Source organism: Salmo trutta, chromosome 10, assembly GCF_901001165.1.
Source record: "Salmo trutta chromosome 10, fSalTru1.1, whole genome shotgun sequence".
In the NCBI taxonomy this organism is placed as follows: Eukaryota; Metazoa; Chordata; class Actinopteri; order Salmoniformes; family Salmonidae; genus Salmo; species Salmo trutta.
The window spans coordinates 17,235,853-17,257,047 of NC_042966.1; the positions used below are offsets into that span (position 1 = coordinate 17,235,853).

Here is a 21,195-nt window from a genome sequence, read left to right on the forward strand (position 1 = left end):
ATTAGCCACGTCATTGTTTAAGCCGCGAGGTTCAAAGCCTGGGAAAAAAGTTGCGGCTTATAGTCCAGAATTTACGGTAATAAAATAGCTTATTGCCTTGTTCATTGATGGCTAGTGTAGAGTTCTGTTTTTTATGCAACAGTATCATTCAGTGTAATAAAAAGTGAATTACTGTCTACCAAAGCATGTTGCTATACTTTTACATAATGCTATCACAATACGCACTCATTACAAAACAAACAATTGTCATTTTTATTGATAATACTGACAATTTCAGCAATGGGTTGTAAATGTTGTAATATTTATTCAAACTGCATTAATTTTGTTGGTTATAAACTGAAACCATAGTGCTTAGATACTGAAGCATAAAATGAAACAAAACCATTACAAATTAAAACCATATAAATGTGAAGTAAACATGTCTGAATTAAATTTCCCTCCACCCAGACCAACCCTATAAATCTGTCCTGCAGCGTGCGCCGTCCTTTGGTCTGACATGCGTGTTTGGAAACATGTGAGTGCAAGACCAAGTCAAGCTTCAGCGCTTGATTAAGACGGCGGGAAGGATAATTGGCATAGATCAAGAATCAGCCACCAACCTATGCACAAAACTAAAACTTGAAGGCATTTTACAGGACAGTACACATCCCCTTCACTCTCAACTCAGTCGCAGCAGCAGCCGGACAAGGGGAAAGAGACTCCTTCGAAAGAAAATCAAAACAGATAGATATAGGGACTCTTACTCCAACAGTCATTAGGCTGTATAATAGTCTGTTGGTCCCTCCAGTATACAGCATATTGCACTTTCACTTTAAAATGTATAATTCTGTGTAGTTTCTGTGTTTTCATGTACAGTCTTAAGCACATGACCAAATTAATTTCCCCCTGGTGGGAAATCCAGTTTTCCTGTATAGTCTACAGTAGAGCACAAACTAAAGATCAATATGGTTTTAAAACAAAATTACTTTTTAGGTCAATTTTTCACTCATTATCAACTTAATTCTTATCAGAACTCATGGCATGATTTTTTTGGCAGATGATCAGATATTCAGGTAGGGCCTGGTGACCATTGAAGATGACACAGGTGCCCATACTTCCTCTCACACTGTCATACAGAGTGAACGGGTCTCCACTGGGGATCTCCGGTGGCACAATAAGACCTGGTGAGCCATGTGCGGACTTCCCTGTCAGCACTTGCGCCTCAACGAAGTACAGGTACACCTCGTCTGCCAAGCCTTTCCACTGCTTCTCTGCCCCATCCACACTGTCACTGAAGTAGATCCCGTCTCCGTACTTTTGCACTATGGATGAAAGTAACACATCAATAATGAAATTAAAGTGAAATGAAATTAATCATTTAATTTCCTGGTTGCAAAAATTTCAATAGTTAGCCTAATTTCAGTTTTACAAAACAAGCAAGTATAGTGTAGAGAATCATTATATCATCGAAACCACTGAAATGTATTTTCCACAACCAAAAATATTGTATTTTCAGCTGTTCGAAGCTGGTGTACAAAGCTGAAAGTAAGACAAAAAACTAAACTTAAGAATGGGAAGCATAGAAATAGCACACATAGAACATATCTACCACTTCAGACTTGCTTTCAATGAGTGACAGATAAACAACACACATTTTTATGTGAATTTGGTTAGGTCAACCAAAAGGTTAAATATTGCAGTAATACATTAAATGAATTGCTTGACAACAATTATTTCGGAGCTATTCTCCAAACACAGTGCTGGCGCCATAAAAACAGAACACATAGAATGTCATTAGAATGAATAGAATGTAATTCTAAAGAATGTAATTTGTTTTTATTCAAGGGTTCCACCTCCGTCAATCGGTTGCGGCATGCCATTGTTATCAAAGTTCTACAGACGCCTCAGCCATAGTTGAGCCCAAAAGTCAAGTCGTACCCAGTCATTCTGAACAGGGGCTAGTGACTGTTTCCCCTAAATTACACTACAGCGGCCAGGTAATACAATGATATTGCTAAAGTAGACACATTATTAGTAGGAAACAACTTTGGCATCATTATGATGTCGTCAAATGTACATTAGATAGATGGCAATGTTGCCTTTAGTGGGCAAAGTTCAGCTCCAATTGAGAATGCATTAAGCAGAATATGCATTTGGGCGCAGTGCAATATTGTGACGCAACGTACAACCCATGAATATGTGGCTTCTCTTTTACCGTCAGGTGGTGCAAACTCCCTCTGGAAGCCCACCCTGTTGAGCAGACCACAGAATTGTGCTGGCAGGCGCTGGTACATTCGCTGAGAGGTAGACACCGCCAACTGCTTCTTTTTAAGCTCGAAGACCTGCTTCAGGGCACTGTTCTCCACTTTCTCAACCTGTAACACATTTGCCATAACCATATTTTATTGGTTATCAGGCAGTTAATATCACAGATTGCACCTTTATTGTTAAATCTGTTGTTTCTTGTGCAGACACTAACCCTGACAATTTTAAGCCCGGAAAAATTCCGCTGTCTTTGTCTATAGTCAGAACTGCTCTCGCTGACAGGCTTCCTTGGGGAACTGGTGGAAGTTCTCAGGCCCATGTCAGTCTCCTCTTCTTTTGCGAAATTCTCTTGGACTTTGCAGCACATGGCTTCCACCTCTAATACAGCAGCTGTGACATCTCTAGAAGCCCCATGGATGTTCACGCCGGCACAACCATCTTTAAAGAACACCTCAATGGAAACTTTGAACTTGGTCTGAAAGGTCAGCAGCTTTTCAAACTCATGTTGACCAAAGTGCTGGATGAAATTGTTGCGAATGGTGAAGACATTCTTGACGGCAGGGTAGAAAACAGAAAAATACCAGTATCTGGCCTCTCTCAACGTCTCATCAAAGGCACTGCTGAACTCGATATATGGTTGTGCACTTTCCCTTGGATCTCTGGAGTCAAAATAGCCAGTTGTGGGCTCAAATCCTTGCAGACGAGACACAAAATAATAATTTAATCCAAAATACTGCATGCATAGTGCAAAAACCGTTGTAATAAATATGTTGTATCAAGAGTTCTGTTAACACACAAATGATAATAACATACCACTTCTACTTCTTTTGACTGGGATCTCACCTTGAGCAGAGGCACTGTTGAAGGAGCTAGAATATTGTGTTGCGCCTTGAAGAGATTTCAGTTTGTCTTCAAAAGCCTGTGGAAAAGATCACTGGTAACTATCACTGGTAACTATATCAACTCTGGTGTCATAAGAAGACAGCAAAGAACTGAAGTCTTTTGGTTTAGAAATGTATCATATTCGCAACTCTTCGGTTCAAAAACGGCTAAGTAATTTAACTTCAAAAGAGTGAAATCGTCAAAGAGCTGTGGGACTATTACCAGGCCACGAAGGATTAGTATGAAAGTGACTGATAATACTTTGATCATACACATACCCTATATGTCTCAGTGTCCGTTGGATATATAACATAATAGATATCCATGAACGTTCCATTGTTTTGCTTGGCAAATTCCACTGCTGTGTCCACCATAATCTGGGCAACCTCTTGCTTGTTGAAGCCCAACATACCAGTACCAATGGCTGGGAAGGAGATTGATGACAGCGTTTTTTTTTGGGCCATGTTCAGACACTTTGAGATAACATCACCAAGAATCTGTCATGACAAGAATACAGAAAGCTTACAAATGACTTGTCCTGTTTTTTATTCTATATGTTATACTTCTGGACTAGAGCCATAGTAAAATTTAGTTAGATCTTTGATATACTACCCTTAACATATTGCTAGGAACAAGGTAGGATAACTATTTTATGTTTGATCTCAACAGTACATTTTAGTGTAGTTGAATACCTTAAAGCCTTATTTGTATTTATTTACCTTTTCAGATGCTTGATTTTTGTTAGGACATATCGTGTGGTACACGAAACTGCATGATAATTTGTGTCCAGTGGTCTCAATAACGTCACCGTATTTGTTGTAGTTGTAGCATTTCGATATCTCCTCCTGTATGCCTTTTCCAGCCTTTCCCAGAATTGCTTTGGATATTGCCCCGTATGACAAATCAAGGTTGGAAGAAATTGTGTTCACAATGCTGCTTGTCTGTCAATAAAAGATGAGCAAGACAGAATACCAGTTAATAACAGTTAAGCTTTTCATATATTTGGAAATATGTTCCAAATGCTGAACCAAAGCCAAATATTCATACACATTCCTCCATCAGTCATGTCTACCATTAAATTCTGATTATTTATCCTTTATGCTATATTTTCTATTATTTGTACCTTTTGTGCCTCAATGTATCCGTTTTTGAGGTTCAGAGTGACATTGTTGACTTTCATCGAAGTTGAGCCTTTTCCGTGACTTACAACTTTACTGTATGAAGCTTTAGGTGGCTGCCCCCAAGCTGCCGCTGGTTGACTGTGTGAAACCGTTGACCCCAGTATTTCACAGCATGCTCTCTTCATCTCCCCGACCGATAGGTCATCGTGATTGACCAGGCGAACCTCTAAAGGAGCTCCGGAGTAATTGTGATCATGGTACTTTTTCAGGGTTTTAACAATGACGTCTGCACAGAGTGGCAGGGGAAAGTTGAACAAGCCAGAACTTATGGCAGGAATGGCAACAGACTTCAGATGATGTTTCTTTATCTCCTCTAGAATGTTTCTAACAGCCTTTTCAAGTTTTGGTGTGGCAATATCAACATCATATTTTTGGGGGTTGTATGGTAGGCTTGGACCAACGACATGAATGATCTTCCTGCATGGAAGGTATCCAGGTGGGGCGACGATGGCATCTCCCGTTAACAACCTTCCGTTGGCCTTTATGTACTGGTCACTCTCTCGCTGGATATCTGGGCCACCGGCATCGCTAAGCGCCTTGGCGAGACCTGCCCCATGTTTGAGGTACTCATTGGCCGCGTTGACCACAGCATCTACGCCACAGTGAGTGGTAAGGTCGTCCCTCCATACAGACACCTTGAGGCCCTTGGACAGCAGGGTACAAAACCTAATCTCAGGCTTCTTGGACTGTCCTGCACTGGCAGCATCCACACCATGGAGCACGGCAGTGCATCCAAACTTGCTTTGCAGGGCGTAAGTCAGAGCTGATCCACATTGGCCCAGGATGCTCACCATCTCCTCCTCCAGAGGGAAATTCTCTGACTTGGCCATGGCTCACACAAAACAGGGTATCCAATGTTGTTCTGAGGACTGAGGAAAACATTTGAGTGTAAGACGTCATATGCAATTAAGGCATACATTACACAAGTCAAATGAGCTTCTTATGAACATGACACAAGCTTTCATATATATTTGTTTTTATTGTTTGTAATAGCCTACATTATGTAATCCTGATAGAATTTTTTTTCCCCATTCATAGATCATTCACATGGCCTAGCTTACATTACCAACACCCTATCAAGGTGCATGTTGTTCTAATAACTAACTGTTATCACTTCTTCTTCTTATTATTATTATTATTATTATTATTATTATATCTTTTTACATATTTGTTTTCTAAAAACTCAAAACTCAACCTCAAAACACTCTCCTGCAAACCGCCTCACCAATAAAAAAAATATATATATATTATTTCCCTCAAATCTGAAATCCACAACAGAAGCTAGCCAGAGGTTAGCCAGTTCTCTGGCTAACGTTGGAGTTCAGCTAGCCACGGTTAGCGGTCCTCAGCTATCCATTAGCTCGAAAAGCTATCGCCAGTTTTTGTACAGCGCAGAGCATACCGGACCTATTCTCTCTCCATATCCCCGGATTTCTACCGCAGGCTCTGGACATTTACACCTGGATCTTGCAGCTAGCTAGCTGCTACCTGAGTGACTATTGGCAATGTCGATCCCGGAGCTAACATCAATTATTCCAGGGCTAGCCAGCTGAAGAGTTCCATCAGCCACTCCTGGGCTATTCCGGAGCTAGCCAGCTGAAGATTTCCATCAGCCTCTCCTGGGCTACAATCACCTATCCGGACCCGTTTTACTGCCAATGCGGAGTCCCATCGGGTCTTCACGACTGGACCACCGACGTTATCTGCCCGAGGGAGTTATCCAACTGGCCCCTCCGTCGCGACGTAACCTGAACGCCCATCTGCGGCTATCTGAATAGGTCTATCGGACTATTTTCTTGGGCCACTATAACTATTTTGCCAATTGGACTGGTCCCCCCTACCACACGGAACCCCTCTAATCTTCCACCGGAAACGCACGAGGTGGCTAAAAACAGACCTCCTCCATCTTCTACCAGCTTGCTACCTATGGCCCGGATAGCTGTCTAATTCTCACTGGACCCTCTGATCACTCGGCTAAGCATGCCTCTCCTTAATGTCAATATGCCTTGTCCATTGCTGTTCTGGTTAGTGTTTATTGGCTTATTTCACTGTAGAGCCTCTAGCCCTGCTCATTATACCTTATCCAACCTCTCAGTTCCTCCACCCACACATGCTATGACATCTTCTGGTTTCAATTATGTTCCTAGAGACCATATCTCTCTCATCATCACCAAATGCCTAGGTTCACCTCCACTGTATTCACATCCTACCATACTCTGCTCCTTTTTTTCTCTATTCTGGACGTCACAGACGACCAATTCTTATAGCTTTTAGCCGTACCCTTAGCTTCATCCTTCTCTGTTCCTCTGGTGATGTAGAGGTGAATCCAGGCCCTGCTGTGCCTAGCTCCACTCCTATTCCCCAGGCGCTCTCTTTTGATGACTTCTGTAATAGCCTTGGTTTCATGCATGTTAACAATAGAAGCCTCCTCCCTAAGTTTGTTTTATTCACTGCTTTAGCACACTCTGCCAACCCGGATGTCCTAGCCGTGTCTGAATCCTGGCTTAGGAAGTCCACCAAAAACTCTGAAATCTTCATCCCTAACTACAACGTTTACAGACAAGATAGAACGGCCAAAGGGGGCGGTGTTGCAATCTACCGCAGAGATAGCCTGCAGAGTTCTGTCCTACTATCCAGGTCTGTACCCAAACAATTTGAACTTCTACTTTTAAAAATCCATCTTTCTAAAAACAAGTCTCTCACCGTTGCCGCCTGCTATAGACCCCCCTCGGCCCCCAGCTGTGCTCTGGACACCATATGTGAACTGATTGCCCCTCATCTATCTTCAGAGCTCGTGCTACTAGGTGACCTAAACTGGGACATGCTTAACACCCCAGCCATTCTACAATTCAAGCTTGACGCCCTCAACCTCACACAAATTATTAATGAACCCACCAGGTACCACACCAAAGCCGTAAACACGGGCACCCTCTTAGATATCATCCTAACCAACTTGCCCTCTAAATACACCTCTGCTGTTTTCAACCAAGATCTCAGCGATCACTGCCTGCATCCGTAATGGGTCAGCGGTCAAACGACCTCCACTCATCACTGTCAAACACTCCCTGAAACATTTCAGCGAGCAAGCCTTTCTAATCGACCTGGCCCTGGTATCCTGGAAGGATATTGACCTCATCCCGTCAGTAGAGGATGCCTGGTTATTTTTTTCAAATGCCTTCGTTCACCATCTTAAATAAGCATGCCCCATTCAAGAAATTTAGAACCAGGAACTGATATAGCCCTTGGTTCTCCCCAGACCTGACTGCCCTTAACCAACACAAAAACATCCTGTGGCGTTCTGCATTAGCATCGAACAGCCCCAGTGATATGCAACTTTTCAGGGAAGTTAGAAACCAATATACACAGGCAGTTAGAAAAGCCAAGGCTAGCTTTTTCAAGCAGAAATTTGCTTCCTGCAACACAAACTCAAAAAAGTTCTGGGACATTGTAAAGTCCATGGAGAATAAGAACACCTCCTCCCAGCTGCCCACTGCACTGAGGATAGGAAACTGTCACCACCGGTAAACCCACTATAATTGAGAATTTCAATAAGCATTTTTCTACAGCTGGCGATGCTTTCCACCTGGCTACCCCTACTGCAGTCAACAGCACTGCACCCCCCACAGCTACTCGCCCAAGCCTTCCCCATTTCTCCTTCTCCCAAATCCATTCAGCTGATGTTCTGAAAGAGCTGCAAAATCTGGATCTACAAATCAGCCAGGCTAGACAATCTGGACCCTTTCTAAAATTATCTGCCGAAATTATTGCAACCCCTTTTACTAGCCTGTTCAACCTATCGTGTCGTCTGAGATTCCCATAGATTGGAAAGCAGCTGCTGTCATCCCCCTCTTTAAAGGAGGGGACACTCTTGACCCAAATTGCTACAGACCTATATCTATCCTACCCTGCCTTTCTAAGGTCTTCGAAAGCCAAGTTAACAAACAGATTACCGACCATTTCGAATCCCACCGCACCTTCTCTGCTATGCAATCTGGTTTCAGAGCTGGTCATGGGTGCACCTCAGCCATGCTCAAGGTCCTAAACGATATCATAACCGCCATCGATAAGAAACAATACTGTGCTGCCGTATTCATTGACCTGGCCAAAGCTTTCACCACATCCTCATCGGCAGACTCAATAGCCTTGGTTTCTCAAATGATTGCCTCGCCTGGTTCACCTACTACTTCTCTGATAGAGTTCAGTGTGTCAAATCGGAGGGCCTGTTGTCCAGACCTCTGGCAGTCTATGGGGGTGCCACAGGGTTCAATTCTTGAGCCAACTCTTTTCTCTGTATACATCAATGATGTCGCTCTTGCTGCTGGTGAGTCTCTGATCCACCTCTACGCAGACGACACCATTCTGTATACTTCTGGCCCTTCTTTGGACACTTAACCACCAGACGAGCTTCAATGCCATACAACTCTCCTTCCGTGGCCTCCAACTGCTCCTCAATGCAGGTAAAACTAAATGCATGCTCTTCAACCGATCGCTGCCTGCACCTGCACGCCTGTCCAGCATCACTACTCTGGACGGTTCTGACTTAGAATATGTGGACAACTACAAATACCTAGGTGTCTGGTTAGACTGTAAACTCTCCTTCCAGACTCACATCAAACATCTCCAATCCAAAGTTAAATCTAGAATTGGCTTCCTATTTTGCAACAAAGCATCCTTCACTCATGCTGCCAAACATACCCTCGTAAAACTGACCATCCCAACGCTCTCGTTGGCTGGCCTTCACTTCATAATCGTCGCCAAACCCACTGGCTCCAGGTCATCTACAAGACCCTGCTAGGTAAAGTCCCGCCTTATCTCCGCTCACTGGTCACCATAGCAGCACCCACCTGTAGCATGCACTCCAGCAGGTATATCTCTCTGGTCACCCCCAAAGCCAATTCCTCCTTTGGCCGTCTCTCCTTCCAGTTCTCTGCTGCCAATGACTGGAACGAACTACAAAAATCTGAAACTGGAAGCACTTATCTCCCGCACTAGCTTTAAGCACCAGCTGTCAGAGCAGCTCACAGATCACTGCACATAGCCCATCTATAATTTAGCCCAAACAACTACCTCTTCCCCTACTGTATTTATTTATTTAATTTATTTTTCTCCTTTGCACACCATTATTTATATTTCTACTTTGCACTTTCTTCTACTACAAATCTACCATTCCAGTGTTTTTACTTGCTATATTGTATTTACTTTGCCACCATGGCCTTTTTTGCCTTTACCTCCCTTATCTCACCTCATTTGCTCACACTGTATATAGACATATTTTTCTACTGTATTATTGATTGTATATTTGTTTTACTCCATGTGTAACTCTGTGTTGTTGTATGTTGTCGAACTGCTTTGCTTTATCTTGGCCAGGTCGCAATTGTAAATGAGAACTTGTTCTCAACTTGCCTACCTGGTTAAATTAAAGGTGAAATAAAAGGTGAAATAAAAGGTGAAATAAAATAAATAAAATAATTAATTTGATAATTATGAAAACAATACTTTATTGGGACATCAGAAAGCCGTTTTGCTGGAACAACACCGACCTTGAGGACTAGGCTATAATCAAAACTGAAAGTAAACTGACTTGACTGATCTGGTTAAATAAGTAAATAAAAAGATACAATAGTAAATATTACTCACAAGCTCAACAAAATTGAATTTAATATTACATTTGAGTAAAGCACAAATATCGCTGGGTGTAGATTAGGGTTGAATGGCGGGAACCTGATTACCGAGATTTACCACCCAAAATCACTTTTCCCGGGATAAGTAACTGCGAGAAACTGGGAAATTATAATAAATGATTTATTTACTTATATGAACAGTATGGCATGAAATGGAACTTTTAAATTATATGCGATGTCTACATCTGGCTTCTCTATGGCCTCTGCATGATTAATCAACTCTCAAGGTGGGGTCAGACAGCCCGTCTCATGGTAACTTTTTTTTCTCTTGTGACAGGAAGGCCTATATTTGCTGCAGCATAGCCTATGCTACAGTAATATAAAGACAGAATGCGCGTCTAATTTACCCATCTACATCTGGCTTTCGGAGGGGGTCAAAATGTTTTAAATTGTAAAGATTTATTTATTGATTGCAGCTGCTGAGTTTTATAAGCCTATCGTTGCTTTAAAATCAGTGTGTGCGAGAGCACTGTCTTTCTATCAACTCCATTCAAATTGCATCCAAAATAGATAATGTTTTAGATTGATATACAGCCCTATATAAAATATGTCCTGTCCTACCTCTCAGGTAATAAATTCAATGTAGTATTAGCCTTATATTTAGCGAATTGATGATGGGTTATGCTTACTAAGCCACAAACTTATAGCCTCAGTCTTTTGCGCAATATGCAAGCACGTGTGCTCTGCTGGCCTCTCCTTAAAAAACGCTCCTTAGCACTTGGAGTCCCATGCAGGAAAAATTAGACTAGAATAGCGTGCTGGTCATATACAGTTGAAGTCGGAAGTTTACATACACCTTAACCAAATACATTTCAACTCAGTTTTTCACAATTCCTGACATTGAATCCCAGTAAAAATTCCCTGTTTTAGGTCAGTTAAAATAAAGTGGTGATCCTAAGAATGTGAAATGTCAGAATAATAGAGAGTGATTTATTTCAGCTTTTATTTCTTTCATCACATTCCCAGTGGGTCAGAAGTTTACATACACTCAATTAGTATTTGATAGCATTGCCTTTAAATTGTTTAACTTGGGTCAAACGTTTCGGGTAGCCTTCCATAAGCTTCCCACAATAAGTTGGGTGAATTTTGGCCCATTCCTCCTGACAGAGCTGGTGTAACTGAGTCAGGTTTGTAGGCATCCTTGCTCACACACGCTTTTTCAGTTCTGCCCACAGATTTTCTATAGGATCGAGGTCAGGGCTTTGTGATGGCCACTCCAATACATTGACTTTGTTGTCCTTAAGCCATTTTGCCACAACTTTGGAAGTATGCTTGGGGTCATTGTCCATTTGGAAGACCCATTTGCGACTAAGCTTTAGCCTGTTAGGGCTAGGGGGCAGTATTTACACGGCCGGATAAAAAACGTACCCGATTTAATCTGGTTACTACTCCTGCCCAGTAACTAGAATATGCATATAATTATTGGCTTTGGATAGAAAACACCCTAAAGTTTCTAAAACTGTTTGAATGGTGTCTGTGAGTATAACAGAACTCATATGGCAGGCAAAAACCTGAGAAGATTTCATGCAGGAAGTGGCCTGTGTGACAAGAAGTCGTTCTTCTTGTCTCTGTTTATTGAAGAGTGAGGATCTTAGCTGTAACGTGACACTTCCTACGGCTCCCATAGGCTCTGAGAGCCTGGGAAAAAGCTTAACGATATCAAGGCAGCCTCTGGCTGAAACACATTATCGCCTTTGCCAAGTGGCCGATCAGAGGACAAAGGAATTAGGCGCGGGCCCGAGTCGACCCCGTGCTGTATTTTCTTTCGGCTGTTTACCTAATTGCAGATTCCCGGTCGGAATATTACCGCTTTTTTACGAGAAAAATGGCATAAAAATTGATTTTAAACAGCGGTTGACATGCTTCGAAGTACGGTAATTAAATATTTAGAAATCTTTTGTCACGAAATGAGCCGTGCGCGTGACCCTTATTTACCATTGGGATAGTGTCTTGAACGCACGAACAAAACGCCGCTGTTGGAACATAACTATGGATTATTTTGGACCAAACCAACATTTGTTATTGAAGTAGAAGTCCTGGGAGTGCATTCTGACGAAGAACACCAAAGGTAATCAAACTTTTCTAATAGTAAATCGGAGTTTGGTGAAGGCTAAACTTGCTGGGTGTCTAAATAGCTAGCCCTGTGATGCCGGGCTATCTACTTAGAATATTGCAAAATGTGCTTTCACCAAAAAGCTATTTTAAAATCGGACATATCGAGTGCATAGAGGAGTTCTGTGTCTATAATTCTTAAAATAATTGTTATGCTTTTTGTGAACGTTTATCGTGAGTAATTTAGTAGTGAGTGTACAGTGAGTGTACAGCTTGTATAACAGTGTAAATTTGCTGTCCCCTCAAAATAACACAACACACAGCCGTTAATGTCTAAACAGCTGGCAACAAAAGTGAGTACACCCCTCAGTGAAAATATCCAAATTGGGCCCAAAGTGTCAATATTTTGTGAGGCCACCATCATTTTCCAGCACTGCCTTAACCCTCTTGGGCATGGAGTTCACCAGAGCTTCACAGGTTGCCACTGGAGTCCTCTTCCACTCCTCCATGACGACATCACGGAGCTGGTGGATGTTAGAGACCTTGCACTCCTCCACCTTCCGTTTGAGGATGCCCCACAGATGCTCACTAGGGTTTAGGTCTGGAGACATGCTTGGCCAGTCCATCACCTCTACCCTCAGCTTCTTTAGCAAGGCAGTGGTTGTCTTGGAGGTGTGTTTGGGGTCTTTATCATGTTGGAATACTGCCCTGCGGCCCAGTCTCCGGAGGGAGGGGATCATGCTCTGCTTCAGTATGTCACAGTACATGTTGGCATTCATGGTTCCCTCAATGAACTGTAGCTCCCCAGTGCCGGCAGCACTCATGCAGCCCCAGACCATGACACTCCCACCACCATGCTTGACTGTAGGCAAGACACACTTGTCTTTGTACTCCTCACCTGGTTGACGCCACACACGCTTGACACCATCTGAACCAAATAAGTTGATCTTGGTCTCATCAGACCACAGGACATGGTTCCAGTAATCCATGTCCTTAGTCTGCTTGTCTTCAGCAAACTGTTTGCGGGCTTTCTTGTGCATCAACTTTAGAAGAGGCTTCCTTCTGGGACGACAGCCATGCAGACCAATTTGATGCAGTGTGCGGCGTATGGTCTGAGCACTGACAGGCTGACCCCCCACCCCTTCAACCTCTGCAGCAATGCTGGCAGAACTCATACGTCTATTTCCCAAAGACAACCTCTGGATATGACGCTGATCATGTGCACTCAACTTCTTTGGTCGACCATGGCGAGGCCTGTTCTGAGTGGAACCTGTCCTGTTAAACCGCTGTATGGTCTTGGCCACCGTGCTGCAGCTCAGTTTCAGGGTCTTGGCTTGGCTCTTCTTATAGCCCAGGCCATCTTTATGTAGAGCAACAATTCTTTTTTTCAGATCCTCAGAGAATTCTTTGCCATGAGGTGCCATGTTGAACTTCCAGTGACCAGTCAGTATGAGGGAGTGTGAGAGCGATGACACCAAATTTAACACACCTGAGACCTTGTAACACTAACGAGTCACATGACACGGGGGAGGGAAAATGGCTAATTGGGCCCAATTTGGACATTTTCACTTAGGGGTGTACTCACTTTTGTTGCCAGCGGTTTAGACATTAATGGCTGTGTGTTGAGTTATTTTGAGAGGACAGCAAATTTACATTGTTATACAAGCTGTACACTCACTACTTTACATTGTATCAAAGTGTCATTTCTTCAGTGTTGTCACATGAAAAGATAGACTAAAATATTTACAAAAATGTGAGGAGTGTACTCACTTTTGTGAGATACTGTATGTATGTATGTATGTATGTATGTATGTATGTATGTATGTATGTATACACTTTTTTTACAGCATTTCTTATACCAAGAGACTATTCGAAGAGGGATGCAAGCTCGTTTGCTGAATGTTAAATACAGCAGCCAATAGAACTCCTGGGTAGTTTGAAAGAAGAGCTAACACGTGATGGCGCTAGGCTACTCAGTTATTTATTCAGACCCATAGCCATTCAATCTTCGTAAAGAGAAGTGAAAACATTCTGCATCCAATTCTAGTCCTATATATTTTTCAAGGAGGTCCTTAGACAGGAAGCTAAAGACAACTAAACTTTATTTCAGAAAACTGTTGAAAGTGAGTAGGAATGAAGCAACTGAGAGAAAGAGGAGGTAGGCTAATAACATTAGGGGGGAAATTATGAAAGGTGTGAGTCGGCCTACTAATTATACAAATAGGCCCCATTATTATTTTAAAATCAAATTCACTAGCCTATACTTGTAACTTTGTAGGCTGCAACAGAATGGTGATTTGAACTGGGTGTGTAATTCCAATACAATTACACAGTTCACACTCAAAAAGATTAGCCTACTAGAGCTATTTCATTTATTTACTTGAGACAGCACATACAGTGCATTCGGAAATAAAGTATTTAGACTCCTTTTTATGTTACGGCCTTATTCTAAAATTGATTAAATTGTCGTCGTCGTCGTCCCCCCCCCTTCAGTCTACACACAATACTCCATAATGACAAAGCAAAAACAGGTTTTTACAAATGTTTGCAAAAAATATTGTATATGGGGAGTTTCTCCCATTTTTCTCAGCAGATCCTCTCAAACTCTGTCAGGTTGGATGGGGAGCGTCACTGCACAGCTATTTGCAGGTCTATCCAGAGCTGTTAGATCGGGTTCAAGTTCGGGCTCTGGCTGGGCCACTCAAGGACATTCAGAGACTTGTCCTGAAGCCACTTCTGCATTGTCTTGGCTGTGTGCTTAGGGTCATTATCCTGTTGGAAGGTGAACCTTTGCCACAGTCTGGGTCCTGAGTAATCTGGAGCAGGTTTTCATCAAGGATCTCTGTACTTTGCGCTGTTCATCTTTCCCTTGATCCTGATCTCCAGTTGTATCCATTAGCTACTGACTGTTCCAACTTTTAAAGCAGAGTGGGTCGAACTAGACATTTTGGGGAGTATTTCGCTACATTGTACATCGAAAAGAGGAAGCGAAAGGGAGATGGTTTGTCAAAGAAGAACGGTAGAAAGTGTAAGCAGACTGAGCTGATCGAAGAGAGGAGGAGAAATGGAAGTGAATGAGGGCGAAGTATTGGGAGGTGGTAGGTGTGGTGAAGTTCTCGGAGCCCAAGGCTTGCACCGAGAGTCAGGATAAAGAGGAGTCTGTGGAGTGAAGGAGTGACTTTTTTTTTTTTTTTTTAAGTGGACCCTTGCGTTTTGGCTGACCCATTTGTGATTTCAAGGTGGATGAAAACAGAGTTGGGTGCTGTGATAATTGTTTGTTTCTGCTGGTCAGCGCGCGCCACGCTAAAAATGTCTTTGGGATCGGTGTCCCTTCCACGGAACGGTTGAGCTAACGTAGGTTAATGTGATTAGCATGAGGTTGTACGTAACAAGAACATTTCCCAAAGCTTAAATTCTTGTTAATCTAACTGCACTGTCCAATTTTCAGTAGCTATTACAGTAAAGCGTTTATTTTTTCAGAGAAATACGGAGCCGTTCCATATTTTATCGAACGGGTGGCAACCCTAAGTCTAAATATTTCCTTTACATTGCACAACCTTCAATGTTATGACATAATTATGTAGAATTCTGGCATATTAGTTCGCAACGAGCCAGACGGCCCAAACTGTTGCATATACCCTGACTCTGCGTGCAATGGACGCAAGAGAAGACACAATTTCCCTAGTTAATATTGCCTGCAAACATGAATTTCTTTGAACTAAATATGCAGATTAAAAAAAATATACTTCTGTGTATTGATTTTAAAACCTGTTGGGGATAGGGGGCAGTATTGAGAATTTGGAAAAAAATATGTGCCCATTTTTAACTGCCTCCTACACCAACTCAGAAGCTAGAATATGCATATTATTAACAGATTTGGATAGAGAACACTCTGAATTTTCTAAAACTGTTTGAATGGTGTCTAAGTATAACAGAACTCATATGGCAGTCAAAACCCTGAGACAAATTCTGACAGGAAGTGGATACCTGATGTGTTGAATTACATTTAAGCCTATGCCATTGAAACACACAGGGGCTTATTAATCATTGAGCACTTACTATGGCTTCCACTAGATGTCACCAGTCTTTACAAAGTGGTTTGAGTCTTCTACTGTGAAAACTGACCGAACAAGAGACTTGGAACATTGGTCATAAGCGGATGGCCGATACGACTCTGGCGCGCGAGTGCATGTTTGGGTACTCTCGTTCCAATACGTTTTAAAAGAGAATGCAATCGTCCGCCTTGAATATTATTGAAGTTCTGATTGAAAAAGGCCCTAATGATTTATGCTATACAACGTTTGACATGTTTGAACGAACGTAAAAAAATTTTTTCTTTGATGAAGACAAGTCCGGCGGGCGTCGTTCATGTTTTTGAGTAGCCTATAGGACGCGCTAACAACACAGAGCTTTTTGGACATAAATTATGAGCTTTTTCGAACAAAACTACATTTGTTATGGACCTGGGATTCCTGGAAGTGCCTTCTGATGAAGATAATCAAAGGTAAGGGATTATTTACATAGTATTTTTGATTTTAGATCTCTCCAACATGGCGCTTAGTCTGTATCGCAAAGCCTATTTTTCTGGGCGCAGTACTCAGATTATTGCAAAGTGTGATTTCCCAGTAAAGTTATTTTTAAATCTAGCAATGCGGTTGCGTTCAAGAGATGTTAATCTATAATTCTTTGAATGACAATATAATATTTTACCAATGTTTTCAAATAGTAATTATTTAATTTGTTGTGCTGATTGACTAGCGGTATTGGAGGGAAAATATTTCCTCAACATCAACGCCATAGTAAAACGCTGTTTTTGGATATAAATATGAACTTGATGGAAGAAAAAATGCATGTATTGTCTAACATAATGTCCTAGGAGTGTCATCTGATTAAGATTGTCAAAGGTTAGTGCATAATTTTAGCTGGTTTTCTGCTTTTGGTGACGCCTGTCTTTGCATTGACAAAACATTACACACAGCTATTTTCAATGTACTGTCCTAACATAATCTAACTTTATGCTTTCGCCGTAAAGCCTTTTTGAAATCGGACAACGTGGTTAGATTAAGATGTTTATCTTTCAAAGGGTGTAAGATAGTTGTATGTTTGAAAAATTTGAATTATGACATTTAATTGTTTTCAAATTTGGTGCCCTTGATATTTCACCTGCTGTTGATAGGGTGTACCAGGGGTGGGACGCTTGCGTCCCACGTTCCCAGACAGGTTAAGAAAGGCATTGATGTTTATGGTTAGGCACATTCGTGCAACGGTTGCAATTTGAATTTCACGCTCTGCAATTTCACCGGAAGTTGGGCCGGCCCCAGATGGTAAGGGTAGATAACAAAACATGCGCCACGCTGATCCTCAACACAGGGGCCCCTCGGTGATCACGCCTACCACTGTTGTGTCGTCTGCAAACTTAATGATGGTATTTGAGTCGTGCCTGGCCGTGCAGTCATGAGTGAACAGGGAGTACAGGAGCGGACTGAGCACGCACCCCTGAGGGGCCCCTGTGTTGAGGATCAGCGTGGCGCATGTTTTGTTATCTACCCTTACCATCTGGGGGCGGCCCAGCTTCCAGTGAAATTGCAGAGCGTGAAATTCAAATTACAGAAATAGTCATATTTAACATACATGAAAATACAAGTCTCATATCAGTTAAAAGCTTAACTTCTTGTTAATCCAGCCACTGTGTCAGATTTCAAAAAGGCTTTACGGCGAAAGCACACCATGCGATTATCTGAGGACAGCGCCCAGCACACAATAGCATTAAAAACATTTTCCAACCAGGCAGATGCGCCACAAAAGTCAGAAATAGCGATACAAATAAATCACTTACCTTTGAAGAGCTTCTGTTGGACCTCCAAAAGGTCCCAGCTACATCACAAATGGTTGTTTTGTTCGATTAAGTCATTCTTTATATCCCCAAAAACTCAGTTTAGCTGGCGCGCTTCATTCAATAATCCACCGGTTGCCCTCCTTCAAAATGCATACTAAATGAATCCCAAACGTTACCAACAAACTTCTCCAAACAAGTCAAACAACGTTTATAATCAAACGTCAGGTACCCTAATACGTAAATAGATGATAAAAAGTAAGATGGAGAATCGTCATTGTCATTACCGGAGATAAACAACAAAGTATGCGCATTCGCCAGTACGCGTAAGAAACACTACAGCCAAAATGGGAGCCACTTAGAAAAACTACAAATTCTACCTCATTTTTCCAAAAACACGCCTGAAACTCTTTCTAAAGACTGTTGACATCTAGTGGAAGCCCTAGGAATTGCAATCTGGGAGGTTTTCCCTTCATATTAAAAATGACAGCCATTGGAATCAATGGTGGGCTGAATATTTTTTTCTTTCTGGATGGTTTGTCCTCGGGTTTTCGCCTGCCATATCAGTTCTGTTATACTCACAGACATTATTTTAACAGTTTTAGAAACTTGAGTGTTTTCTATCCAAATCTAATTATATGCATAACCTAGCTTCTGGGCCTGAGTAACAGGCAGTTTACTTTGGGCACGTTTGTCATCCAGACGTCAAAATACTGCCCCCTAGCCCAAAGAGGGCTTACTCACATCGGCTGCGGAGAGCATTTTCACACAGTGTTCCGGAACAGCTGGTGCTTTCATGCATGTTTCAGTGTTATTTGCCTCGAAGCGAGCATAGAAGTAGTTTAGCTTGTCTGGTAGGCTCGTGAGAGGAGCGGTGTGAGTAGTAGATCTGTACCAGTACAGAGGGATAGGCCAACAAGTGATATGTTTCAGTGGGATTGGATTTTTAGCATTTATAGCAATGGTTATTAACTGTACTGCAGGAATGGAATGTAAGTCGCAGAAAATTGAGGTTGTGGTGGCAGCTACAGAGGTATTTGGGTGTGCGAGACTTGAAATCAGAATACTTATCACAATTTTTTTCTTAACTTCTTAAAGCATTGTTGGCTAGGGGGTATAGTAATTTTTTTGTAGCATATTGTGAAATAATAATGTAATGAAATTATTAAACGCTTTAAAGGAACCTATAATCATACCTGTATAGCATGAGAAATGCCCATATATAAAGTAAACACATATTGTAATCCAGATGCATGCCTGGATAGGAAGTGTCATAATTAATATAATGAATGCACATATGAATATTACCTGCTGAATGCTGATATACTCAAACAGACTAAAGTGTACTTATGACATCAGAATACTTAACACTATTTGTTGTTAACTTCTTAAAGCATTGTTGGGACTTGTAAGTAAGAATTTCACTGTAGAAATACCTGTTGTATTCGTCCCATGTGACAAATACAATTTGATTTGAGAAGTTACAGGGTGTGTTAAGTGGTGGTGTCCCATCCTTTCTGGCTGGTGGCCTGAGGTAGGACTAAATAGATTGAAATAGTGGAGTAGGGTGGTGGGTTAAAAAAAATATATATTTATACACATTATTTAGTGAGTATGGTATTTGTTGATTGTATTTAATGTTTTTGAGCAAAGTATAAGGGAGTTATACTCCAATCTAGTAGGTGGCGGTAATGCAACATGTATTGGATGCCAACCACCGTAGAAGTTTCAACTTTACCACAGTGCCAGTTTACTTTATATCTCGTCGGAAAGTGAGCACTCAAACGTTTTCATGGTTGCTGAAATTATACACTGTTCGCTCAAATTCAGTTTGTGAGAAAACAAGCACTAACTGGTGCTGGGAATCATCTAAATCGCAGTGAAATATTTTCAACAAGCAAAAATATTTTGTTTTGGAGTTGTTTGAAGCTGGCGGACCAAAACCGAAAGATAAAGGCTCAAGCGCGAATCTTTGCCAAGTTACAGGAAATAAGACACGGGGGATGGGTAGATTTGTTTGGAATACAGTTCTGTTTCAATTCACCTAGCTTTCACATACGGGTTAAGTCCTGAGAAATGATATGGGTGTGTTCGTAAATTCGGACATCAACGGCATCCAAGCTAACTGGCCAGCTACTTCCAGACACAGACAATGAGAACACCGCACTCTGACCATTCTACTCGCCTTAGCATAGCTGGTTAGGCTGTTATCTAGAGCGTTGGTGACTGGTCCCGTGCTACAGGCAATTTAATTACGTTCACTGACATGGTCATATTCAACATGTTGCCAGTTCGTAAATTCCTCAGTTATTCTGCGCTCTGACACTCGGATGAGAGCGCATGAAATCGGAGTAGATAGCCAGAGTAAATTTACTAACGCACACTGTGTAGCAGTTTTAAACACTTTCCAAATGTCGGTCTTGTGGGACACACTTACACCTCATGTTAAACATCCTGCACGCGCGCCATAAATGGACAACAGCCACGCATCCAAAACACACTCTAGCCCAATACAGAAACGGGCTAACTTTAAAGAGACCTAAATCTAACAATCAGTTTCCAGATGACAGTATCCCTCCCAACAACTAACGTACCTGCTGTACTTTTACAATCGAACCAACCAGCAAAGAAATAGTAAAGCTACGTAGTCTACTCACCTGACGAGTCGACTGGATATTTAAAAATATGGAATTCAATGCATCTAGTCGTCGTCGACAAAGCTCAAAACTGAAAGAAATGATCAGTAAAATGACATTTAAACACGCCCCGTCTTGGATGCGAAACCTAATGTGCCTACCGTTCTCCTAGCAGCAGGATCGCGGATTTGTTTTCTTCAAAATAAGAGTCCCCCTGCAAAGACATGCTAAACTTTGGTAATATCGATTTTTTTTTGGCGGTCTAAGGTGACCACATGTTCCGTATTGTGCGGGACAGTCCCGAATTTTGGCCCTTTGTCCTGCGTCTCGCAATCATGTCCGCATTTTCCCACTAAATTCAAACATATTCCCGTATTCCAGTCAGACATTCCAACCTGTCTCTTGCAGTCACGTTATGGAAATATATATTATACGGATGTGGTACTGGCAGTGGCGACCCGCTATCCGTCATTCAGAGCCCCACCTGTTTTGAGCCCCACATTTTTAGCAACCAAAAATATATATATATATATATATATAAATACATAAAAATTGGGGCTTGCCTGTTTTGCATGTTATTTTGGCATTAATACGTGTCACATATCAGTTTGCTAACAATGTAAAAATATATATATATAATTGAGTTAATAAAGCCGCATACAAACAGGCAGCTCCAAAATGCAGGT

The 21,195-nt window shown here is 41.8% G+C and overlaps 1 protein-coding gene across 2 annotated transcripts; it reads right to left on the minus strand.

Annotated features, from left to right (window-relative positions):
- Positions 1 to 231: 231 nt before the first annotated feature.
- Positions 232 to 20,666, minus strand: LOC115201231 (protein mono-ADP-ribosyltransferase PARP9). 2 transcript variants are annotated; one of them, XM_029764680.1, is made up of 8 exons: positions 20,531 to 20,666; positions 4,250 to 5,176; positions 3,846 to 4,067; positions 3,405 to 3,623; positions 3,088 to 3,163; positions 2,459 to 2,937; positions 2,195 to 2,354; positions 232 to 1,301 (listed from the first exon to the last, which is right to left on the minus strand). In XM_029764680.1, the coding sequence occupies exons 2-8, from the start codon at positions 5,135 to 5,137 to the stop codon at positions 997 to 999; spliced, it is 2,349 nt and encodes a 782-aa protein (XP_029620540.1). In that variant the 5' UTR covers positions 5,138 to 5,176; positions 20,531 to 20,666; the 3' UTR covers positions 232 to 996. The 2 variants fall into 2 exon arrangements, with proteins under 2 accessions (XP_029620540.1, XP_029620539.1); XM_029764679.1 differs by having other exon boundaries at positions 3,058 to 3,163.
- Between the last annotated feature and the right edge of the window lie 529 nt (positions 20,667 to 21,195).